Below are 24,142 nucleotides of genomic sequence, written 5' to 3'. Positions count from 1 at the left end.
TCCTTCATTTCAGCCTCTTTGAAGCATTTTGTCTCTTTTGAAAGGATGATGCAGAACTCAGGTTCTCATGAAGAACAGACGGCAGAACAGGAGGGTTTCATCAAAGCTTTTATTTCCTTAAATACACATTCAGGCCGCCAAAATAAAGCTGGTGTTAAAAATAAATAGAAATAACGCTTTGAAAACAATCACAGAGCATCAAAGAAGTTCTCATTCTGGAGATCGAGAAGAAAGCTGGATCTGAATTTACATCCAAGAAGGGGTTCCGCTGGACCAAAGTGACAAAAAAAAAGGTTCTAACCTGCAGGATTGACATTAAAACCCGACGACTGACCTCCAAGAGCCGCTCTTCAAGTGTCAGGGCCTGAGGAGAACCTTCCCCCGCTAAGTAGAACCTCCATCAGCTGAGGGGAGAACCGCCAACAGCTTCTGTTCAAAGCACTGCATGATGGGGAAAGCTGTTGGTTACTTTGAAGGAATCGAGCTTTGTGGTGGAACGTTTTGTAGGACAGAGTTTCTTCTGAGTTCAACTCAGCTGTTGCTCTGGTGTGACGTGGTCACGTGACCTCAGTCACACTGAACGTTAGTCAATTCCAGAACAGGTTCTCCGCCTCCGTCTTCTGTAGGTTCTCGTATTTTAGTTTTCCTTCAGGACAATTTTGCTGACGTTCCCCTCGGCACAGACTCAAAGGAACGGTTCTTTATTTGAGTCATTCGGGTTGAACCATCGGGTTCCACGATGCACCGGTCCAGCTTCAGCTGTTTTTCCAAAAACAGAAGTTACGGTGAAGACAAGAACCGGACGGAGCTGAACCCAGAGGAAAAGCTGACACCGATGAAAACAGCCTGGAGTCGTTCTGTCGGACCCCCAGCTCCAGTCCACAATAAACAGACGGGTTCCGGTTCTGCCCGTCTGCTGGTCGCCACACAGAACGTAAGACGCCGAGGCTTTGACAAAAATGGCTGCAGAGTTTTGTGAAAAGAAACTAGAAAAGCTGGAAGAATGTTTTCTCTGCTGATGAAGTTGATGGTTTAATTCCCCTCAAAGTGAGAGGCTGCAGCTCAAAGCGGGTCCAACCAGAACCTCAAAGGAACCAGCGGATCTCTGTCATGACCTCACCGACCCCTATCAAAAATATCAGCTTTTATCCACGTCTATAGTTTCAAAAATAACTCTTCAATATATGTATTTATTCAAAAAAAAACACAGAAACTTTGACACAATCACTGGAGCCCCGCCCCCCTCCCTATCGCCCCCCTCCCTATCGCCCTGTTCAGACTCGAACCAGAGTTTATCGACCGCCAGACGCTCCAGAGGGGCCCGCCAAGCGTCAGAGGTTTAGCTCCGCCTTCAAAACCTGGGATTGGTTGGCTACAGTGGCCTGTTCAGGCTCCGCCCACACATCAGCTGGGCCCTGTTTTCACATTTTCACTGGAAACGTCCAGAACGGTCTGTTCTCGTGCTTCCAGAAAACAAGAGCGTTTGATTCCTGATGAAAGGCGGGAAAGCCGGAGGCCTTGACGGGTTTTGAACGTGTAAACTGTCTTTCATTCACAGACTTCACCAAAGTTGGATTTTTGGTTGGAGAAGAAGAAACACTGAAAGACAATTATGGATTTTGTAGTGTTTGCAGCATCACAGCGAAGCTCTGTCTCCCCTGTTTTCATGCTTTTAGGAGCTGACAGGAGGAAGAGGAGGAAGAGGAAGAAGAGGAGGCGCTGGTGTTCTGGACTCTGCTTTGAAGGACGGAAAATGACTTAAAAACGCATAAATACATGAATAAATCACATTTCCATCTGGAACTTCTTAAATACATTTCAGTTCTTTAAATCTTAAAAATCACCTGAATATGTAAATGAGGTGGGTGGAGCCATCCTCTGGATAATTTGCATATAATAAGGAACAGAGATAAGTACTTGAGAGAAAAGGTGTATTTTTCTGTAGTACAATTGTACTGGGATTTTTGAACATCTTTGTGTTTCCAGGTGAATTAAATCATTTAATTCTCTACGTTTGCTGAGTTTTGTGTGGATGGTGCCAAACAGAACCTCTGAACATGTTAAATGACGGATCAACTGGTGTGGATAAAAACTGGGTTTGTGGTTTTAAAACGATCCGTCTGCTCCTGGATTTATGGGTTTTTTATACTCGTCTCCACTTTGCCGCCATTTCTGGACTGGAGCTGCGATTCTCGTTTCCGATTGTTCATGGAACACAGACGGAGCGAACGGCGGCGGTTTTAGGGCCCTGGTTTACAAAAAAGAAAAAACAAACAGTTTTACAGTAAGATGTCTGCGGGAAACCTGAGCAGACACCAGACTGGACCGGACCGGACCATGGACTGAAAGCACTTGGTCTTTTGCAGAGTCAGTTTCAGGAAGCGGCAGTTTCTCTGCTGTCGCTCCATTCAGAATGAATGAATACATCCATGTGGGGAGGACGCTCCTCCTTGTGGGAGGACGCTCCTCCTTGTGGGAGGACGCTCCTCCTTGTGGGAGGTGCTCCTCCTTGTGGGAGGTGCTCCTCCTTGTGGGAGGGGCTCCTCCTTGTGGGAGGGGGCTCCTCTTGGGAGTGTTTGCGGAAACATTCAGCAGCTCCGGCGGAGCCATGAAGGCAGAGGTCGCTACAAGTTGAAGTGTTTTTACTTTGGTCAGCTCCACAAAAACACTTTCATGACTGCAGACATGCAGACCGGAGCCCACAGCAGCTGCCGGGGCTCCACCCGTCTGCGGCCCCACCTTCTTTGTTTCATAACGCTGCAGCTGCCTCAGATGGCGTGAGTCACAAAGAAGACGAACTCCATGTCCATGGCAGTCTGGGGAACGCTGGCTCCGCCTCCATGGATGACGGGGATCAGAGCGCTGTCCATCTCGTTCATGTAGCGCTGGGGGAGGAGCCTGCCTCCGGAACCTGCCTGGTACTCCACCTAAGAGCCAAACCCCACAAAGACAGCATCAGGCTTCACGGATCCTCCAAGACGTTTCCTGCCGCAGGTTTTGATCCAAAGCAGAGTTTGTTTCATCGGCAGGTGGGAAAGTTCACCTGAACTCTGGTTGGGACCAACCAGGAGAACCGGGGTCTGTGTTCTCCTGGTACGGTTCACTTCAGTGTGAATGCAGACGGACCACAGAGAGGACGTAAAGATGTCTCCCAGAGGGAAAACCCAAAACCCGACCACTCCACTGCAACATCATGGTGTCAGCAGCTGTAACGGCTCCACTGGTTTTTGTTAAAGTGATGCTTCAGAGTAACCAAGGAGAGAAAAGAAATCTCCCAGGTTCCCTTGCAGCATCTGCAAACGACACCTTCAACTGTGAGAACTGAAGGTTCTGGAGCCACAATCCGGTTCAAAAGAGGAACTTTCTCGTTTATTATTTGCTTTGTTTGGAACGACAAACAAACAAACATGTTGGATTTGTACATTTAATTTAAACCGGCATCTATGGGGGGCTGGAACAGGGGGCCGGATGTGGTAAAGTGAACCTGTATGTTTGGTCTGACAGTCTTATAGTGACAAAAAATGCACATAAACTATTTAGCAGAAATGTTTTTGCAATGGCACACGTCTCGTTTCTCCAAGTAGAACAGAAAAAAAGCTAAAACGCCGTAATGACGGTGAAATTCAGCGTTCTCTCCCAGTCAGCTTGGCGTAGTTAGCATGGCTCGTCTTGTAGCGCCTCGACATTGAACTCCTGGAAAACGTCCGTGTGTAACGTCGTCTACACCATAGAACCGGCGGTTCTAGCACAGAACGACTTTGTGGTAGAACCGGCGGAACCTGGACCGACTGAGCGAGCGAGTGTGATGTCATCGAACGGTTTAGCTCCGGCTCCAACCACATGACGTCAATTCAGGCACCATTTCTCCGCTGCCATGTTGGAACCAGATATCAGTGGGCACTGATTGGTTCGAGTTAGTCCAAGTTTCTATGGCAACTACTTCCACCAATCAGGAGTGAGTTAATTGGAGGGCCACAAGTGGGCTACACAAAATCTGTCAAATGTTTTAGGTGTTGAACATGGGAGCCAGCAGGCTCCGCCTCCTTTAATTAAGGCATGTGATTGGTCAGTTTATAACTTTTCAAAAATTGAGGATTATCAAAACGATGTTAGAGTCAGAACGGTTCTTCTGACCAATAGAACGGTTGAGTAGCAGCTGTTTATGTCACTATAGAAGTGATTTTGGCTTCTTGGAGCCACTTCCTGTTTGGATCACCAGAGTGGGCGGAGTCACTCAGTCCAGATCTCATTTACAGTCAAACTGGCTGACTTGCTGCAAGTCTGCATGGTTGCCATGGTGATAATATACAGGAGTCTGACTTTGCACTGTCATTTAGATCTATGTTTTTTGGTCAGACTAATGGAGGACGAAGGTCAAGGTGACCATGGCGTGCCGACTGCTGGCCTGCAGTTTTCCTCAGATTCTGCATCAGTCAGCTGACTGTGCGACGCCACAGCAATCGAACCAGCTGAGCTCTCTGAGAAACACCGACATCAGCCGTACCATGTCGGCCTGCGTGGAGATCCGGAGCGAGAAGGAGTTGATGCCGCTGGAGGCCAGGACGGCGAGGTGAGGGGTCAGCGTGCTGCAGGTGGCTAAGGCGATCTCCTTCTGGAAGGCGCTGCAGGCGGACAGCACGGCGGCGAGGCTGCTGTCTGGAGCCTTCAGCTGGTAAAACACCTGCCGAGTTCAGATCAGGTCAGGCCAGGCGGAGCAAGCGGAGGCCCGACCGCCAACGCCGCACGAGAACGTCACCTCTGTGCATCGGATGCTGCGGCCGTTCAGCTCAAACTCTGCGTCCTGCTGCAGCCGCACGCTGTGGACGTCGTCCAGGGCCCGCCCATCCACCCCGCTGCTCTTCCTGCACAGAAAGTTCAACCGCAGCTCAGGCTCTGGTCTCTGCTGAGTCATGGTCGCTGGTTCAAGTCCTGAGACCTGAGAAGCTAGACCTGGATGCCCTGATTGTTACCCTACTGTGGTGCCCTTGAGCAAGGCCCACGGCCTGCTGCTGCACAGGGGAGTGTGTCGTTACCCGGCGTTGACAGCAGGGGTCCGGTCCACCCAGAGGATGGTGACGTTTTCGTGGACTTCGCCGCCGTCGTTCTTCCCGCAGGTGATGTGGAAGTCCGTCTGCTCCCTCAGAGCAGAGCGCAGAGACTCCATGGTCTCCGGGGGGATCTGAACCATCAACCCATCTGAAGTGCAACAGGAGGGTCATCTTCCTTGTTCTGTGAAATCCTCAAACACGAGCTTTCCCTCCGTTACCTTCCACGATGCTGGACTTGGCGATGAATCCGGACGAGGCTTTCAGCGCTCCGTTGAACACCACGAAACTGGCTCCCGTCACTGGAACGGCGGGCAAAGGAAAGCTCTGTGGGATTCCCGTCGACGGCTCCGCCTTTCAGGCCGGAGCAGAAACTCACCTGTGCGCGTCTTCCCCGGCATGCTGTTGGCCTGCGTCTGGTAGGCGCCCTCCTCGTTTTGGACACACACCAGGTGGGAGTCGGCCTCGGGGCTGAAGCCCGCGCCGACGCTGATGACGTGCTCGTTGGACGCGTTCAGCACTTTCTGCATCTGGAGAGAGAAGCGGATGGAATCGAGGCTTTTCCCGGTAAAGTCAGACACGCCTCCTTTGGGAGGGCACCCCACAGGCCCCGCCCCCGTTCTCAGCCGCAGACCGTCTGTTCTGCCGTTTTCACGGCAGGAAGGTCGCTTTCGTTCTGCACGTCGACTACACTGAAACGGGACGCGTTCGCTGCGACTGGAGCCGGCGTTTGGAGCTGCGCCTGCTGCTGCTGGGTGGAGAGTGGGCGGTCCAGCCTTCAGCAGCGCCGTAAACATTCATTTCTGCGGTAAACAAGTACATTTGGGTCACCAGCTGATGCAACAAAGCATATTTGGATCGGCTCGTCCACTTCAGGAAGACGTTTGGGATGTCAACGATTCTTTACAATTCAGTTCCAACCTTCATTTTTGGGCTTTGAAAAACGATTTTGTTCTACAAAAGGCCATTAATGCGGCATCGCGCCGCATCACGTAACAAATAGTCCGCGTCGTGCCGCACCACCGCTGCAGTCAAGATTCAGCGATATAAATCGGTATATATATGCTGATCGTTCCGATGGGTTGAATAAAGCATCAGTTCAGAGAGAAGGTTCATCTCTTCCCGCTTGTTTTTGTCCAGATGATGAAGCTAAAGGTTGTTTTAATGAAGCCGGCGCAGCGATACAGAACATTTAAGCTAGCTGACCGGAACTTCTTTTTTCACCGTGCGGTTATCAGGTTTTAACGCACACCCAGCAGCCAATCAGAATCGAGTATTCACCCGGACTGTGGTATAAAATCGGTTTTCTGGGACCACAGTTCAATTCTAAGCCAAGCTTCGATCGATCAAAGATATCTTGCTGCAGCTACAGAGGGTGTTTGAGGACCACCCGGACCCCCGACCAGACTGAGGACCTCGGCGGAGCCCTGAAGATGTCCCACCTCGTGGAAGCTGCTCTTGGGGATGTGGATGTAGCTGTGGCCCATCTCCATGTGGATCCTCAGACCCTTCACCAGCGGCAGGCTGTACTGGTAATTCCTCAGGTCCTGGAGGAAGACGATGGTGGTTAGACTTTTGTTTGGTTTGCTTTCACACTTTCACCTGCAGATGATGGACGCAGGTTCAATTCCCACCAGGGTTGGTCGGTTCAGATTAGAGGAAGTCTTTGAAAAGGTAAAACAGTTTTTTATCTGATGACCGTAAATTAAATCCAACAATTTCTAAATGCAAACATAGAACAGGGGTTTTGTGCTTTTACCTTGGAAATTACCCGTTAAAAGAGAAATGTTATTTCTTATTAAATAGTTGATAAATATAATAATTTGATAAAGTATTTAGCAACAGATTTATAAAATGATTCACAGAATCTGCTTCAGCGCGGCCGTACTCACAGCCAGCAGGTTCATGATGGTGTGTCCGGTCTCCCGATACAAAGGCTCCCGGAAGCGGACGCTGGCCAAAGGGGTGGGATAAACTAAAAAAATAAACAATTTCAAACAAAGTAAATATTTATATTTGTTTGAAACATAGAAAACAGAAAACAGGACAATTAATGTACATTTTTAACTTGGATGTCCTTTTTGATTAAAAATCCAGAAAATTTAATAATTGAAATTTGATGTAACAAAAGATTTAAATGTTTTTTTCTATCATTTTGGTTCTTAAAAATGAGCTTTTTTCGGTTTGCAACTCACCAATAAATGTGTTAAAATAATAAAATAAGACTTTTGCTCGACATGAACAGCAAATATCTTTCACTGTAAACAACAGTTAGATCCAATTAGATCCAGTTAGATCCTACGCGTTAAAAAAGCTTTTCTTTTCTGGTTCTGAAACTAGATCCTCTAAACAGAAAATAAAACAGCTGAAAATAAACTAAATAAACGTAGAAAGTTTTGAATTATTCGTTAAATGGCAAATAAGGGAAAAAGTCTTTTAAAATGTAAAAAAAAAATAAAAAAGTAAAATGCTGAATGCTAAAAGAATAAAGCTGAACATTTACTGAAAATATTGTCCTACAGTGAAAATAGTTCATTTTGGTAAAAAACAATAAAAAGCTAAAACAGAAAAAGGTGTCAAAGAAAACATTTGCTAAAAGAAACAAACCTGAAACAATAACCTGCCAATTGTTTCCTAAAATTCAAACTTCAAACAAACGTTTGATGATTCTGACCCTGGCAGACGTACAGAACATCCTCCCGGTTACCATGGAAACCACAAAAGGCGCAGAGAAGCCACGCACCGTCGTACTGAGCGCCGAGCCGCAGCAGCAGCCTCAGCGGGAAGACCTTGGCCCAGGGGACCTCCAGCTTGTGGATGAGGAGGCCGAACAGGAAGGGCCGGGGGGGGAGCGTGAGGCCGTCCAGAGGCTGACAGCTGGGCGCGAAGAACAGCATCCCGGCGTGATCCTTGCTGCCCAAGAAGCTGCTGGTGAAGGTCAGGTTATCCAACTCCTCCAAAAACTTCCCTGAAACGGACGACGAGGATTCTGTTGGCGCGTCCTGAGCAGCCGCAGAGCTAAGCTCCTCCTCCTCCTACCTTTCTGGGCATCCTGGTAGACGCTGAGGTAGAGCGAGAAGACGTCTCTGGGAAGAGCCTTCTCCTCGGGGAGACACTCCAGCACAAACACCAGCTCCATCTGCCCCAGAGCCCGCAGTCCGTTGGAGCCGAAGCACCAGCACCGCCTGCTGCCGTCTGCGGGGAACCACAGCCACGTCAGCACCACCCGGACGCGTCACCACGCCAACCGCGGGACACGCCTACTCACAGGGAACCAGTTTGACGTTGACCAGCAGGTTGGCGTTCAGGACAAAGGTGAGCGGCCGGGGGCCTCCCTCCTCCAGTAAATGCAGGATCTGGCAGGGGGCCGGGCTTTCCTCCACCAGAACATCTGAACGGGACAGAAGGAGGCGGGTCAGAGCTCTTAGAACGGCCAGGACTCCCACCCCCAGAGGAACGGTTCTCCACCCCTACTGAGTACCAAACTTAGGACCCTTAATCTGTGTTTGATCAAATGCAACTGGATCAATGACAGCAATTGATTTCCTCGGGGTTCCTCTGCACACACGGGTTCTCCTGTCCAGAACAGGAGAACTGTGTGGTTCTCCTGTTCTGGACAGGAGAGGTGTCCACGGATCCTCAGAATCTAGATGGCGTCAGACCTCCTCCTTCGTCGTCCTCTCCGGTGGTGATGAGCAGTGGCGGCAGCTGGTCTTCGTCGTCCGGCAGCAGACTGGGAACCCTCCTGACCGAGGAGCCGATCCCGGCGAGCAGAGCGTAGTCCCAGGGTCCAGAGAGCGGGGGCCGGACCGGCTCCACTAACCCGGAGGCCTCCAGCTCGGCCGGGCTGCCGACCTCAGACCCGGGCTGAAAGAAAACAGCTGGTTTCTTAATTGGGAAGCGGCTGCAGCCTCCGTGGCGAGCCTGTGGCGAGCCTCTGTGGTCTCACCGCCGTTTCCTCCGGCGTCAACTCCTGCGAGCTCCTGCGCTGGGTCACCGACAGCCGAGTCGTGTCCGCCACCTCGCCGTTGGGCAGAATGCCGTCGGCGAACCACACCCGCTTCTGTTCGCGAGGACAACCTGCCGGAGCACAGCAGACGTCAGAGACCTGCGTCTGCAAACGGAACAAGGCTGGAGCGGCCGTACCGTCGTGGTTTGGGTGCTTGAGGACCGACACGGGCACCATGACGGTGGGCGGCGGCGAGTTGAGGGTGCCGGCGGCTCGGGCCTGCTGCAGAGGGGGGATGGTGCTGCAGTACTCGGAGGGGATGTTGGGGTTTGGGCTGGGACCGGTGGGGCTCATCATCCGCTCCAGGGCCTGACCTTCAACACAGAACGTTCAAAGACGTGAAACATCCTGAACCGTCAGGCTACGGTTCAGCGTGGATCGTTACCACGGCGGCGATGCGATTTCACAATTGGCAGATTAAACCACCATTTTAAATACTTTACATACTGTGCTTGAATTCATGTTTGTCCCTTTACTGGAGGCAGGAAAATTCAAATAACCGCTTTTTATTCCACATCATTTCTAGCTACTCAGCAACAACAAAACAGATCAAAACATAGATTTAGAGAAGAAAAAAATCGTTTACCAATCTCCAGTTTTTCTGTTAACTTCAGCAGGAAACAAATCATAAACATCTGTTGTTTTGGATCATTGAACATCAAATCCTGAAAATGTTTCCACAGTTTTTCCATCTTCCAAGTTTTTCTGACTACAGATCGGTGACAAGAAGAAAGTAAATGACGGCACGGCAACACCTGCACAGAGATAGAACAACTAGAAAACACAGTCCTAAGCTCTAAAACAGTCTTCCAATAGAGAACCGGTTTTACTTCAGAAGAACATTTTCCATATGCGTTCCGGTGTGGAGACTCCACCGTGCTAGAATGCCGTCACATGACGTCACATTTGGGTCATGTTTAATTTCATATTCATCACGTTTTTTGTTCCAATTGTCAATTTAGTTTACAACAAAATCAGTTTTTCAGTACTTTACAACACTTTACTTTGACATTTTTTTACTGCTGGTGACAGCAGCGTTTTCACTTTGAGTTTAAATCCTCAAAATCCAGCATATTCTGCCTTTTAGAGCCATAATTACACCGTCTGCAAAGCTCTATATTATCCCAAATCAACTTTTGGAGCTTTTAGGTGTTTTATCGTGGTAATTCCACACATAACAAACCCAAAGTGGTATTTTGATTCGTTAATTTCTAAGTAGTCTGAGTAAAAACCAGCACCTCCAATCCACGAACACCAGTGGGTCCTCACATTGTGACATCACAAAGTTAAGAACCGCCCCTTTCAGGAAGAGTCTTTGCTGTCAGCCCAGGCTAGAAAGTGGATTTTTGCTCTATTATATCTATAAAGATCACAAATCTGTGATATCGGATGTCACAAAACTTCGTTTTTTCATTAAGAGATCACGAATATCCGAGCATTCGGATACTCCTTCCAGTCCGACCTCGGTCCCACCGACAGCTGCTCCTGGATCGGACTCAACTTTCTGAACACCTTCAAGAAACATTACCGGTTCCGTGTCTTTGCTACAACCAGCTCCAGAGCTCAGGCGAGCTGTCAAACCGGGACAACTTTCCCAGGAAACAAACTTCTGGATTCAAAAGAGGACCAGAAGTGATTCCTGAGTTGATCCCGCTCACCTGGAGGGAATTCTCTGCCTGCTCAGTGAGGATGACTCCTGCTGTTTGGTGCATCTTCCTCCTGCTTTAGGAGGTGGGGTGCAGGTTGGGACTAAAACCTTGAACTCAGGGGGTCAGGAAGACTCTGGGTCTGGAATCTCAACCTCCTGATTCTGGAAACATTTACAGTCCTCAATGTCTTCATCTGTCCAAAGGAATTTCCCAGCATTCCTAGCAAACTCAGGATGTGGAAAAACAAAAGCTGCAGTCATTTCTAGAAGACCAAAGCAAAGCGTCAACTTCAGTTACGCTCGGTTTTCCCTCCACTGAAAGTTGCTGTGACTCGGGTTTTTCCTCAGAGGAAATGCTGAGTCAGCTCGTTCTGTGAATTAACCCACATCAATCCATCCATCCATCCATCCATCCATCCATCCATCCATCCAATCCCTGCTGAGGACCGCGCGGCGAGTAAGCAGAGCGCTGCAGTAGGACGAAGACGAGGACCAGACCATCGAGATACTGAAGGTGTGACTGAAAGCTCTTCACCTGACAAACACAGGTTGTGGGTTTGGATCCTCGGAGCAGCTTTAGGTCCAAATCCAGACGTAAACATCTGCATCCGCCGAGAACAGAAGCTCCACTTCTTCTCTAAACGCTCTCAGCATCCTGAGCTCCTCAGAGCGACCTGACACCAGGCCCCGCCTCCCAAAGCCTCTCCTTCAGTGAGGAGGGGGCAGCAAGGCACCGATTGGCTGTTAGCAGCAGACTGTGCACGTGTGTGTGCACGGAGAGAAAGAGCAGCAGCACCGCACTGAAGCAATAAAAGTGGATCACCTCTTTACCCCTACTGTAGTCAGCATCTGAGGGTCACATGACCACTGCACACACACAAACACACACAAACGCACACGAACACACCATAAGGTACAATAATATTCACAAACACGCGCACCCCCAAGCAAGCACACACATCTGTGCACAAACACACGTGCACAACATCCTGCTGCAGTTCTCCTCCCGTCTACTTCAGGCTACAAGGAGAACTGCCTTAAGGATTGACTGAAACATTTAGCCAGAACCAGAACAAAAATCACAACCAGAACCAGAACTAGAATCACAACCACAACCAGAACTAGAATCACAACCAGAACCAGAGCAACAACCAGAACCTGGATGGAAGCATGAAGGTACAGAGTTCTGCTGATGTTGACATCAATGAATCAATGAGACCGATTGATTGACATCAATCAGAAATCCAAAATCTCAGCAAACTAAAACACGACGTTCCACCAAAGATCCAAACATCAGAACCATAAAAAGTTCTAAAGATTCACAAGAACTTTGGATCAGAACTGGGATTAAGAGTCTGACATGAAAACAGTTTGTCTTCGGTTTTAGTCGCAGTGAAGCTTCGTGATGCTGGAGTGAGGAGGAGGAGGAGCTAAATGCTACGTTAGCACAGCGTGACCCAAAATACGGTCAAATTCAAGTCGCGTAATATAGTCTGCAGATGCTACCCGCCCCCGCCACCCCCTTCTGCCGCTGCCACCCTAATCAGGGCTTCAAATGACAAATTCACCAAAAAAAAAAAAAAAACTTTTTCAAAATGGTGGCTTTCCTGTTATCTCCATAGCAACCACTTTATGCTTTGGTCACCTGGGGGTGACGTACAGATCGGTGTCATTTTTAGAAGAATCGGCAAAAGTAAACCTTTGGATATTTTGTTAGCCACGCCCACATTCTTAATATGGTCATTGGGGATGTCATTTTGCTTAGCTTGGACCAACGATTCATGTATTCAAGTTTCAAAATATATTTAAAAAAATTAAAAACAATGCGCGAGCGCCAAGGAAACGGCACTTTTACGAGAACTTAATTTATTCCCCAGTAGCTTCCCAGCGATGCCCCAGGAGTTCGGAGGCGATCCGTCCAAATCCCTACGAGGAGTCCAAGTTAGTAGAAGGCACTAAAGGGAATTTGTCTGGAACATGACGGCCTCTTCCTGAGGTCAAAGGTCAACGGAACTTCGGTTGTAGACTGGCGGCGCGTGTGCGACATGGTGTGAAGAGCGAACTCTCACCCTAACCCTAAAGACGGAGGAAGAACGCTCAAACCTCAAACAAAGAAGATCTGCTGAGTCATCCTTCCCATTTAAAAATGGAGCTTCTTAGTGGGTCAGAAGACGCTCCGGGTTCTGCAGACAACCCGCCTTCGGTTGTTCCCCGAGCTCTCAAACATTTAGAAAGCGGGAACTGTTCGTGTGTTTGCGGGCGGCGGCGCGGCGGTCTTACCTGTGTTGATGATGTGAAAGCAGATGACGCAGACTCGGGCCTCTTTGTCCAGGTACTTCAGCTTGCACTTCCTGCTGCAGCACAGCGTGCAGTACACCTGCCAGAGGACAGAGGAGGACGTCAGCGAGCGCAGGGATCGCCGTGACGCCTCTGCGGCCCTGCGGCCGACCTCTGAGCCGGGAACAGGGCGCTGCCGGGACGGCGCCTCCTCCTTAACGGGCTTAGCTGCAGCTTTACGCTGCAGACACAAACGCTGACTCATGCTCTCTGCTCCCACTGAGCTATTTTTAGACCTCAGGGTGAAATCCGCCTTTTCATGAGAGGATTCGGACAGAAAAAAGGCAGAAACGTTTGTGACTCACGTGCTACGTTACGTTTATCAGAGCAAAACAAAAACTAGACTCATTTGACAAACTTTAGCAGAAATGCAGACAGAGATTTGAATGTTTCAGCACTTTTATCACTTCTGTGCTTCCAGACTGGGTCAAACTCTCCTTTCTTGGTATTCGTACTTTAAAACCACTTTCACAAAATCAAGTTGGAGAAGAAAAAAAACAGAATTAACATGGAATCAAGACGAAAACCTTCTATACGCAATGAAACAACATGTTGGAGTTTTTCCCCTTCTGTTGTCATTTTAGCGCTCCAATGGGTTGAAAACACAAACCAAGAAAAATGTTGCGTTCAGGTGATGTTGGAATGATGGGAAAAGTGAACGTTCGACTCAGAAAATGCCCCAAAAACGAAAAAAAAAAAAAAACTTCCAACAACACAATAAGTTAGAGCACCATCTATAGGGAAACTGCAGAATTACAGGGAAAATAAAACATGAAGGATCATCAGGATCATCTGTTCTAGTTTGGCAGGCCGGATTGAGCTTAATACCCCCGGGCCGTAGTTAACCCGAATCAGAATCCAGGCCTCAGCGGCTGGAGTCCAACACGTCTTCCAACCATCTTCCCATTGAAGCTCCTTATTGGCTAAACACACCTGATCCAGATCGGCAGGAAAACCAGCAGGAGGCTGCTCCTCCAGGCCTGGTGGGCTGATCAAAACCAGTGACTGTATCTGAGAACTGACCTCAGTGACCCCTCCCCCCCAGGCGTTTCAAACAGGAAGTGCCCGCCGGCTCCAACAAGCCAAAATGCAGCAGGCTGTCTCACTTTGTTGTGCGTTCGCCATTGTGTAGAGCTGTCCGAGTAATTCCAAAATCCAGAGCCCTAAAAATTTCCCAGAAGCCTCCAGTGCGCATCGATGCTCACTAGATTGGCAAATATAGACCACAATGCATTGCGTTTGACCAATTTCTTGTAAAAAAAAATTTTTTATAAACCATCCACGTTTTCATCACCAGAACAATGAATTCATAAATAGTTGTTGGAAAATGTTTGAAGTTTTTACTTCGGGAAAATGGTCGAGGTCATATTTGTCGTCTGAAGTTGAAGAGATTCTGAATTATAGACACTGTTACTTTATGATAAATGAAACTAATTTATATAAAACATTTTCCCAGATTTTTAAGTGATAAAAAGTGACATTTTGGATCAGAATAAGGCTAAAAGCGATGATGTCATCTGCAGAATAAAGCACAGAAACTGAAATGTTGAGCGGCTCAGTGAGCTGGCCGTGGGCGGAGCTTACCCGTCCGCAGGCGCGGCAGTGGTGCCGCCTCCTGGTGAAAGTGAACTTCTGGTTGCAGTTCATGCAGTTGGGGGCGTCTGCGTCTGGGACCCAGGCGGGCTGTCTGCTCCCCAGCTCCTCCCCTCCGTCTCTCCTGCCGTTGGCCGACCCCGCGGCGTCTGGGAGCGGCTCGCCGGGATAGGGCGGGGGCTCGGACAGCTCCTCGTACCCCACGCTGTACTCCTGGTGCTCCTGGGAGGGGTACGGAGGGCTGGGGTGTTCCTCTGCGGGACTGGTGCTTGAACTGTCCTCGTTCTCTGCTGATCCTGGAGGAGCAGCCAGCGCCGGAATGCGCTCCTCCTCGTCCTCTCCTGCTGGTGGGGGTCTTGCAGTCAGGTGGTGTGAGAGTTTGGGTCTGGCACCTCCATAGGAGGTCGGCTGGTCGGGGCTTGTTAGAGAACGGTTTACTCCAGGGGAGCGTTCCTGCCGTAGTGCGTGGGAGTTCTCTGATCCTGCCGGAGCAGCCGGATCAGAACCTCCTTCTGCGGAGGCGCAGGCTCTGTCGCTTTCTGGAGAGGCCCCACCCTGCACGCCCTCCTGCCTCTCCTGGCCGCACATCCGCAGCTCGCTCTTCTCAAGCCAGCACCCCAGGCCCGGATGTGACTCGGGCCCGCCGCAGTAAGGCCCCCCGGCGCCCTGCTCCGCCTCCGCGTGCTCCTTCAGGAAGGCGTCCAGCTCCTCGTCTGTGACCAGCAGCTCCGCCTGGTCGCTCTCCGGCAGATACTCGAAACCAAACTCTGGGGGGTCCAGGGGGCTGGTTTCAGACTGGTCAGGGGACATGTCTGTGGGGGCAACAGCAGGCTCCATGAGGACTTGCTGTCCTTCCGGGGACAGTCTGACCTCAGCGATCTGATCCGCGTCAGCGCTTTCCTGCATGCGGTTCTCCAGGGCGTGGGAGACCAGCAGGGAGTCCGCCTCTGCGCTCTCGCACACGTCCTCTTCCTCCTCTGGCGGCTCTTCCTCACTGCCATCCTCTGAAGTCCTGGACCCCGCGGGGCCTCGGAACGCAGCCAGCGGCGGGCAGGACAAACCGAGCGCTCCACCACCGGAAGACCCGCCTCTGAGGTCCAGAGGACGCGCCGCTTCAGCGTCATGGTCACATTTCACTGAGCTCGTTTCTCCGCTGCCGTCAGCATCATCCCACTCCCGGGGGTCCGCAGAGACCTGCAGGTCCTGGTCTGAGCGGACAGAGCCCGGGACCTGCTCACCATCAGCGGAGGCGGCGGTGGACGGCGAGTCTTCGGAGAGCTCGGAGCCTCGGTCTGCGGCTGCAGACAGGATGACGTCCAGCAGGCTGAGGGAGGCAGAGAACCCGCCGCTTAGCTCCAGCAGCGTCTCCGAGCAGCTCGGACCTTCCTCGCCACCGGTGGCGTCTGCTCCTCTGTGCTCCGTGACAACAGGGCTGTCGAAATCCACCAGCAGCGCCTCCTCTTCCTGCGTCTCCACCGCCTCCAGCTCCCTGAACGCATCGTGGCTGTCGGTCCGGACCAGCATGGCGGAGCTGGTGTCGTTCACCAGGTCGCACACTGGTTTCAGATTGCGGTCCGGGCAGGGAGGGGCGGAGCTTTTGGTTGTGCCGTGATCCACAGAGGAGAGAAGGTCGACTCCTGTGAGGGGACGACCTTCGACCTCACCGTCCTGAGAGCCGGAGATCCGAGCGCCAGGGCCGTCCAGGCAGCTGCTGGCAGAACCATAGTGGATGGAGCTGAGGTCCGGGAGGCTCGGCGGGGCGACGGGGGGCTCCGAGGGAGATCCCAGAGAGGAGAAGGGGTAGGCGGGGGGCTTCAGGAACGTGGGTCTGCACTCCAGTTCATCTGAAAGCAGAAACGTTTCACGTTAAAAACCAAAAGTCTGAACTTAACATGAGCAAAAAGGAGCTTCTTCTAAAAGAAAATGGATTACTCCAACCTCTTTTAGGAGGAGGTCATCGCTTAGCAGGGCTCGACATAGCCATTTGTCCGCTGGCCCGGTCCTGTTTTTCGAGCAGTACGGACCACAAGACTTTATTTTTTACTTGTCCGCTCGGGCCACTAAAATATCTAACAATTAATACATTTTTCACCTTTTACAATAAAGTATATTTTGCGAAAACGTGTAGATTTACCTCGTCTTTATAATTCACTCTGCTAGTCCTGTGTTCAGACTTCAAGGGTTTCTATGGGAAACCTTTTATCACTCTTCTCCTCCTCTCCCGCCTGCGCGCGCGCGGCTGTCACTGCCGAGCACCACGCGGCACGCGCTCACTCAATTTTTTTTTCAAACTTTATTGAATGTAACAATTCAATACTAAACAATGTTAAACGGCAACAACGAAGGAACAAGCCAGTGGGTTATTATTACATTTTAGGCAGATATATTTAAACTGACACACATATCAGCGCGCCCCCTGGTGGTTTTTCACCGCGATGATCATAAATCCAACACCGTCACTGAAGAGAGAATGAAGCATGTCAGAGATGTGGAAGACATGGCAGGAATAGATAGGAATATGTTAGATGGAGTAATGGGTGGAATTAGTGCTATGGACAGCAAGATATTTAATGAATGCATTGAAGATGAAACTGTATGCACTAAGCTTTAAGCTAAATGTCAAAGAATCAAAGGCAACTCCAAATACCTGAATCTCACACTCAAACAGAGTATAAGGTCAAACTACTTAATTTTGTTTTTCTTTACAACACTGTAAGTATTTCTAGTTAGCTGAATGATCTCAGTAATTTAATTGTATTTAATTTTTCAATTATTTAATTTAATTAGGTAACTAAAGTAACTAAAAAGTAAATGTAACTTTGCAACAGTAACAAAAAGCAGAACCTTAAGGCAGTCAGGGCAAAAAAGTCAATAAAACTTCTTAACTATTGATTAGGAACAAATGTGAAATAGCAGTGATTAGAAGCAGCATGAAAACTTCTTAACTAGTGTTACCTACTACACTGCAGTGCTCTCTTCAAAACATCTGAAACAGACTAGAGCAGATTTAAGTTTGATATGCTCTATTTTTAGTCATTGAAAAGTGTATAAATAAGTGCTAGATGTCACCAGAATGCACCAAATTGCACCATATTAAAATTTTCCGGGGGGGCATGCCCCCGGACTCCCCTAAAGTTGCAAGCACCTGCGGAGCGGCGGGTCTCGCTGTGCGCGGTGTCGGGCCAGTAACTTTCAAAAACTACTGGCCCTGTGGGCCAGTGCAAATTTCTGGGCTATGTCAACCCCTGCTTAGGGGGAGAGGGCGGTTCTAACCCATCTGGTACTGTTAGAGGGGGAAGAAGATGCTGCTGATTGAGGCGGAGCTTCGTCTCAGTTTAGGTTTGGAGCATTTTTTCATAGCTTTCACTCAGAATCACTGGGAACCGTACGATCCGATACGATTTGCAATATATTGCTAAAGATAACAATACCATCACGATATGGCGATAATGTGATAATCGATATATATCGTCTCCAACAACTCACGACATATGAAACTTTAAGAAAGAAGAACTTGAAAAACTGCTTTTTGGAAAATATTTCCCCATTTAGTTTTTAAACACGATAATTGAACAATTTGTGTCCTATTTGGTGTATGATTTGGAAATGTCTGTAACATTCGGTTTAAACAATAGTGAACATGAACAGCAGCCATTATTTAGTACAAAATTGCTGTAAATGGGATAAAAAATGAATAAGTCAAGTAGCTGCCAGGCACATTGGTATTAACCTTTGACAAACAAAGCCATAAAATCGCATTATATAAAAAAATAGCTGTAAATCAGATATTAATTTAAAGTCAGCTTTGTATTATAATGTGAAAAAAATCAACGATTCATATGTAAAAATTTCACAATATTCTAGCACAAAATGTTGGAGCAAAAGGGAACGCCACTTTTGCAATTTGCTAACACCGTACAAAATCTACAAACTTGTAATCCGAACATTTTTCCCAAGTTTTATCCCAAATGATGCTGGAGGAGTCAGGAGGCGATGCATCAAAACATCTGGGAAGAATTTAAATTTGTAGATGGCCAAAAGGGGATTTTTTGGAAATTTTCAGATGGCTGCATCTTCCTGAGGTCAAAGGTCAGGCTGTGGTGGTTCTAGACTTAATGTGTGTGACATGCAAGTTTTTCCGAAGGGTCTCACCAGAATTGAGCTCAAAGTCGTCCAGCAGTTTGTCCAGATCACACACGGCGGCTTTGAAGAAGCTGTCCATGCTGCGCCGCGCCAAAGGGGCGGATCTTTCCGGTCCAGGAAACCTCTACAGCCGCTCCATCGTCACGGGCTGTGAAGGAGCAGAAGGCGGGTCAGAAATGATCACGGCTACAGGAAGACTGAAGAGAACAAGATCGACCTTCTAACAAAGTTCTCCTTGACCGATACTACAGATTAGTCTTAAGAAGCTAAAATTAAGTTGTATTTTAAATTTTTTTTTTTATGTTCGCCCCCTGTGAGCATAAAACTAAAGACCCAGAAATATCCAAAATGCTGCAGTTCCTCAAATGACCACTGGAGGCAGTTTTCAGACAAAACCTCATTCTCTTTGACTTCTTTATTAAAAAGTCCAACTTGATCCTCAAAACAAACAAGTCAGACCCGTTGACTGTAGAACAGAACTGGACTGAGTGTTTACTTCCAGCTCCAGCCAAGGGTCTGACCCATCATTTCTCACCAATCAGGAGTGAGCTTGCTGGAAGGCCACACCCCTAGAATAGTGGGCGTGGGGGAAGGGCAGGCTCCGCCAATTTTTATGAGGCAACTGATTGGTCAGTTTTTAACATGAAATACAGAAAAAATATTTTAAAAATGAGGAAAAGGTATCAGAGCAAGAATGATTATTCTGACCAATAGAACGACTGAGTAACAGCTGTTTATTTCTCTATAGAACTCAATAAGATTTTGGGTACTTCCTGTTTGGAACGCCATGGGGGGGGGGGGGGGGGGGGGGGGCACTCAGTCCAGTTCTCAGATACAGTTGGTTTAGAAATGTCACCGAGTTGGGTGGAGTCAAGTCCAGTGAATAAAAGTGTCCCGCTTTAGGCTTCCCGCCCAAAAGCTGGCGTGACATCACAGATTTTGATGTCGGTGTAACACGTCTATGATCCAAAGACGGAGTGAAAGACACGAGTTGCTCTTCCTGACAGCAGCATCTGTATTTCAAATCAAATGAAAGTGGTTTCTCCTCCAAGCTGGGGTCCTCTACCAGAGGCCTGGGAGCTTGAGGGTCCTGCAGTATCTTAGCTGTTCCTGTTCTTTCCTGGACTGAGAGGTCTGAGGTCTTTCCAGGTATCTGTTGTAGCCACTCCTCCAGCTTGGGGGTTACTGCCCCGAGTGCTCCAATTACCACAGGCACCACTGTCACCTTCACTTTCCAGGCTTTCTCCTGTTCTTCTCTGAGTCCCTGGTATTTCTCCAGTTTCTCATGTTCCTTCTTCCTGATGTTCCCATCGCTTGGCACTGCCACATCCACTACAACGGCTTTCCTCTGTTCTTTATCCACCACTACAATGTCTGGTTGGTTCTCCATTACCATCCTATCAGTCCGGATCTGGAAGTCCCACAGGATCTCTGCCCTCTCATTCTCTACCACCTTCGGAGGTGTTTTTACTTTGGGGTTTCCAGTCCATATTCTGCACACGTTCCTGTATGTTATTCCAACCACTTGGTTGTGTTGCTCCATGTATGCTTTACCTGCCAGACGTTTGTGGAGAGGAACACAGAAACTGGGTTCTCTCACGGTGGTGGAACTGTGATGAAGACTGCAGGATCACAAAACACCTTTTTTAAACCTTCAACCATCAGAGGGACACAAATAGATCCACCCAATAAAAAACAAAAGGTTAAAAATATCTTTTCACAGTTTAGAAACGCAGAAAACATCTCTTCAAGAGTTGTAAAATGAGACCTTCATAGCCAAACCTGAACTCACCTGTAGACACCGGGAGGTCTGTCCGCTTCCTGTGGGTCAGCCTTCACAGAGGAAGCTGGTCTGACTTGACCACAAACTTTAAAGTCGCCCGAAGCCAAAGAATGGATCTGCAGAATGAAGAAATCCATAAAAAGATCCACGGAAACAGAGGAACTAGATCCAGGCTGAACCGGAGTCACACCACCACTTTAAGCTGCAGTCGGACCACTGGAATCTGTTTAGTTCAGACGGTTTCTGTAAAAAGTTTCATTAAACAGGAGACTTAAAGCCTGATGCGGGACATTCTGCTGGTTTCTGCTCTTTAATAGCAGACGGGAACTTTTACAGCTAAGTTCATAAAATCCAATGAAAAATGTTTACAAGTGAAAAAGCAGCGGAGCTGAGAAACTGCACCGAAATATAAAGAAATTCAGGAGTTTAAAATAACTTTCAAGCAGAAACCTGGAAAAACTCAGGGTTCAGATAACTGAGACTTCAGTAAATAGATGACAGGTTAATGTTCAAGCCGGTCTGACTGCGTCTGAACGCTTCATTCACCCGGAGAGCCCTGCTGGAAAGTTCCTCCAAGAAGGACAGGGACGTGTCGCAACACAAAGACGGCGTGAACGCCTCCTTCACCCGGTGACCAAGTGTTTGTTGGGTTAAAAATAGACGTAAAAGAGGAAGTCAGAGCTGCACCGACCCCAGCAAAACAATGCAGTGATTGAGACTCGCATCAACATGAGTCTGCATGGGACTGAAATGGAAGTACAAAGGAGTAAAGGAATCCATAAATGCATCAAAGTCATTTGCTCTGTGACAAGGAAGAGATCAAAATAGACGTGAGGAAGGTTCTGACTAAAAACAGGAGGTCAACTCTGCAGCCATCTTGGTTTTTTTCTGTATAAATGCAGTGTAAAGTGGTCTATACGTTTAGAAAAACATCAACATACAAATGATTTGCTTTTTCCAACTCAGACCTCCCAAATTCCACCAAAACGCAGCAGAACAGGGAGAACTCCTGAGGAAAGCCGACAGGAGAACCGGCTCCATGAATGACGCGAACCGCCAGAACCAATGATGGACACCACAGAAAACACGCCACAGTCGGCAAATGATACACAAAAGCATTTGAAGAAATTAAACGTAAATGTAAAGAAGAAAACCCAAACAAATGTAGAAGAAAAATAAATAAGATACAGTTAAACTGTTTTGGAGTAAATAAGTAAACAATTTGCTAAAGCTACGTGTTAAAAAGTTGGGTAATAGTTTTGAAGTTTATTCTTTTTTTTTCTGTTTGTGTATTTTTTAGGTTTTGAGTTTAACCCTTTGGGGGCTTCCATACAGTCAAAGTCAGAAACTGATGTAGTACGACATCCCAGTGTGACCCAGAGACGTGAGGTGAGGCAAGTCATGATCGTGATAAAATAGAAAAAAGGTAAAGAAAAAGGTTAAGTAAATATTATTTTCCATTGATCTGTGTTAAATATACATTAAATTATATCACACTGTCACACACCTAGGTGTGCGAAATTTGTTCTCCGCATTTGACCCTTCCCAGTGAGCTGCAGACACAGCCGCGCTCGGGTGGATTTAATACTAAGGCTGAGTGTCAAGCATTGGGTCCCATTTTTAAAGTCTTTGGTATGACTCGGCCTGCGACAACCCTCCAGTCACAGGGCGGACACTCTAACCGAAAGGCCACTGAGCTGGGCACAAGTCCACTCAACACATTTTCCACAGTTTCTGGGGTTAAAATCGCAAAATTTGAGTGTTGTGCATCACAGACAAGCTGAATCTCCTGGTGGGCTCTGTGCTTCATGTCTGACGGCAGGACTCAATGTTAACAGAGACGTGCGCTGAAAACGCTGCTGTAGGCCCATAGAAAAGGCTTTAGGCATGCCTCACCAGCAGGGGGCAGACGTGAGCCGACAGCTGCTTTGTAGCTACACTGCTGCCGTAGAAACAGACTAAGGACGTCTTTCTCCATTGAGAGGAAGAAACTCATAAACTAAAGGAAAATAAAGAAGACTTCCAACAGGTCATAGAGCTTTTTGTGGAGAAGGATCGACACATGGACTCAAAATCTAAGGCCAAACATGTTATCAATTTTTTTTTTTTTTTAATAACATGGGAGTAAGTGGAAAAAAATGTAAGTAAAATCATTTATTTTTATGATCATTTTCACAGACAATATTTGATAACACTGATTAAAGCTGCCGAATTTCAAGTTGGAAAAATACCAGAAATAGTTACTGGGGGTCAAATGTGTGCTGAACACATCTGTATACTTTAATTTGTTTACAGTAGATATGAATAATTTATACACAAGAAGAGTGTTCTATCCACGTCTATAAAAGAAATATGGGAATATAGGACAAATATGTTCTTGTATCTACTTTATACGCTCTTAGCTGCTGTTGAATGAACGCTGAAATATTCAGTTCTTTCATTGTAAATCTGACTGAGTCAGTGCCTCACCAGCCATAACCTCACCGCACGCCACTGGTGTGACCTAATCCCAGCCCACAGACTAACTACAAACTTTAACAATCTGCTTTTAGCACAAAGATAAAGGATGAGTTGGAGAAGATTTTCAGTCCAGACGCCATAAGTGACAACCTTTACAGGAAAATACAGGGAAAAGTGGAGCTAAAACGTGTCAACATTGAGTTTTTCTATTAAGAAATCTGAGCTTGTTGAACTGTTTGTTTTCCTTTGATGAATTTGGCCCTTTTGGGCCGCCATAGAGCAGGAAGTTTCACTGATTGACATTGATTTCCACAGGTTGCACACGTCACTGTTAACACCTCGGACACCCAAATCAACCCGTTTGTTTTCGGTTGAACTCTGCGACATTTAACGAGTTCAACAAACAGCTCGTTTGAAGTTAGTTCGTTAGTTGGTCAAACTGAAGACAGACTCCGGTGTTTCCTTCAACACCAAAAACAACAACAAGCGATGAAATAACACAACTAATCCCAGTAAAACCAACCGCCGCTCGACGCCGATGTCTTTAGCCTCCACTAAAGGACGCAGCGGTCGTACTTAAATGACCCCCACCACCCGAACTAACGAGCTTAACGCAGGTGAGGCTAAAGTAAAGTTAGCCTGGTAATATTGCTCCCAGCACCAGCTAGCGGGGGAGCGGTCGGTCGACCGACCCGGGCAGATGGCGGTTTCGTACCTGCGCACTTTTACTCCATGGGCTCGAAGGTTCCGAGTGAAAACGCTTCCGCCAGTCTCCGAGCGCGAGGCAAACGTTTGTTAGTCATCAGTGAGTTAGCCTCACTGGAGCACTCGCGCGGCCATCTTGGACGAGCTGTGACGTCACTTTCTGTCCCGCCCCCCGCGAGGAAACCTCCGCGTGGACCCCTGTGGCGTGGACTGAGATTAGAATAGCCTCATAATTATTTTTATCAAATGATTTAAAAAATATATTATTTCAGTCTACATATTTTTACTATTTTATTCGAAAGATTCTTATTTGAATAACGAACATCATTTATTATTATGTTCTTTATTAGATCAATGGCTTACTGACATCATTATTGATAATTAGGAAAGCCAGGTAAGATATAAAAAAACTAAAAAAA

At 47.9% G+C, this 24,142-nt stretch overlaps 1 protein-coding gene across 3 annotated transcripts; it reads right to left on the bottom strand.

The window, feature by feature from the left end:
* Nucleotides 1-92: 92 nt before the first annotated feature.
* LOC101158542 (zinc finger FYVE domain-containing protein 16-like) lies at nucleotides 93-23,894 on the bottom strand. Of its 3 annotated transcripts, XM_023960619.1 has the most exons (20): nucleotides 23,734-23,894; nucleotides 20,568-20,674; nucleotides 20,330-20,397; nucleotides 18,785-18,923; nucleotides 14,624-16,476; nucleotides 12,983-13,079; nucleotides 9,192-9,368; nucleotides 8,995-9,125; nucleotides 8,708-8,912; nucleotides 8,314-8,436; nucleotides 8,085-8,240; nucleotides 7,789-8,013; nucleotides 6,938-7,020; nucleotides 6,488-6,592; nucleotides 5,425-5,575; nucleotides 5,267-5,347; nucleotides 5,034-5,196; nucleotides 4,757-4,862; nucleotides 4,505-4,681; nucleotides 93-2,927 (listed from the first exon to the last, which is right to left on the bottom strand). In XM_023960619.1, exons 4-20 carry the CDS (start codon nucleotides 18,852-18,854, stop codon nucleotides 2,769-2,771), a joined length of 4,062 nt encoding a protein of 1,353 aa, XP_023816387.1. In that variant the 5' UTR covers nucleotides 18,855-18,923; nucleotides 20,330-20,397; nucleotides 20,568-20,674; nucleotides 23,734-23,894; the 3' UTR covers nucleotides 93-2,768. The 3 variants fall into 3 exon arrangements, with proteins under 3 accessions (XP_023816387.1, XP_023816386.1, XP_023816388.1); XM_023960618.1 differs by lacking the exon at nucleotides 20,330-20,397; XM_023960620.1 differs by lacking the exons at nucleotides 20,330-20,397; nucleotides 20,568-20,674.
* Nucleotides 23,895-24,142: the final 248 nt, after the last annotated feature.

This window comes from Oryzias latipes, chromosome 12 (assembly GCF_002234675.1).
Source record: "Oryzias latipes chromosome 12, ASM223467v1".
Taxonomy (NCBI): Eukaryota; Metazoa; Chordata; class Actinopteri; order Beloniformes; family Adrianichthyidae; genus Oryzias; species Oryzias latipes.
This window is presented reverse-complemented; position numbering and strand designations above follow the sequence as displayed.

Excerpts from the sequence above, each read along its gene's own strand:
- LOC101158542 (XM_023960619.1), bottom strand. The coding sequence starts at position 18,854 with ATGGACAGCTTCTTCAAAGCCGCCGTGTGTGATCTGGACAAACTGCTG. Across the intron at positions 16,477-18,784 it reads CGACTTTGAGCTCAATTCTG|ATGAACTGGAGTGCAGACCC; the intron begins GTGAGACCCTTC and ends TTCTGCTTTCAG. Across the intron at positions 8,241-8,313 it reads CAACGTCAAACTGGTTCCCT|ACGGCAGCAGGCGGTGCTGG; the intron begins GTGAGTAGGCGT and ends GGTTCCCCGCAG.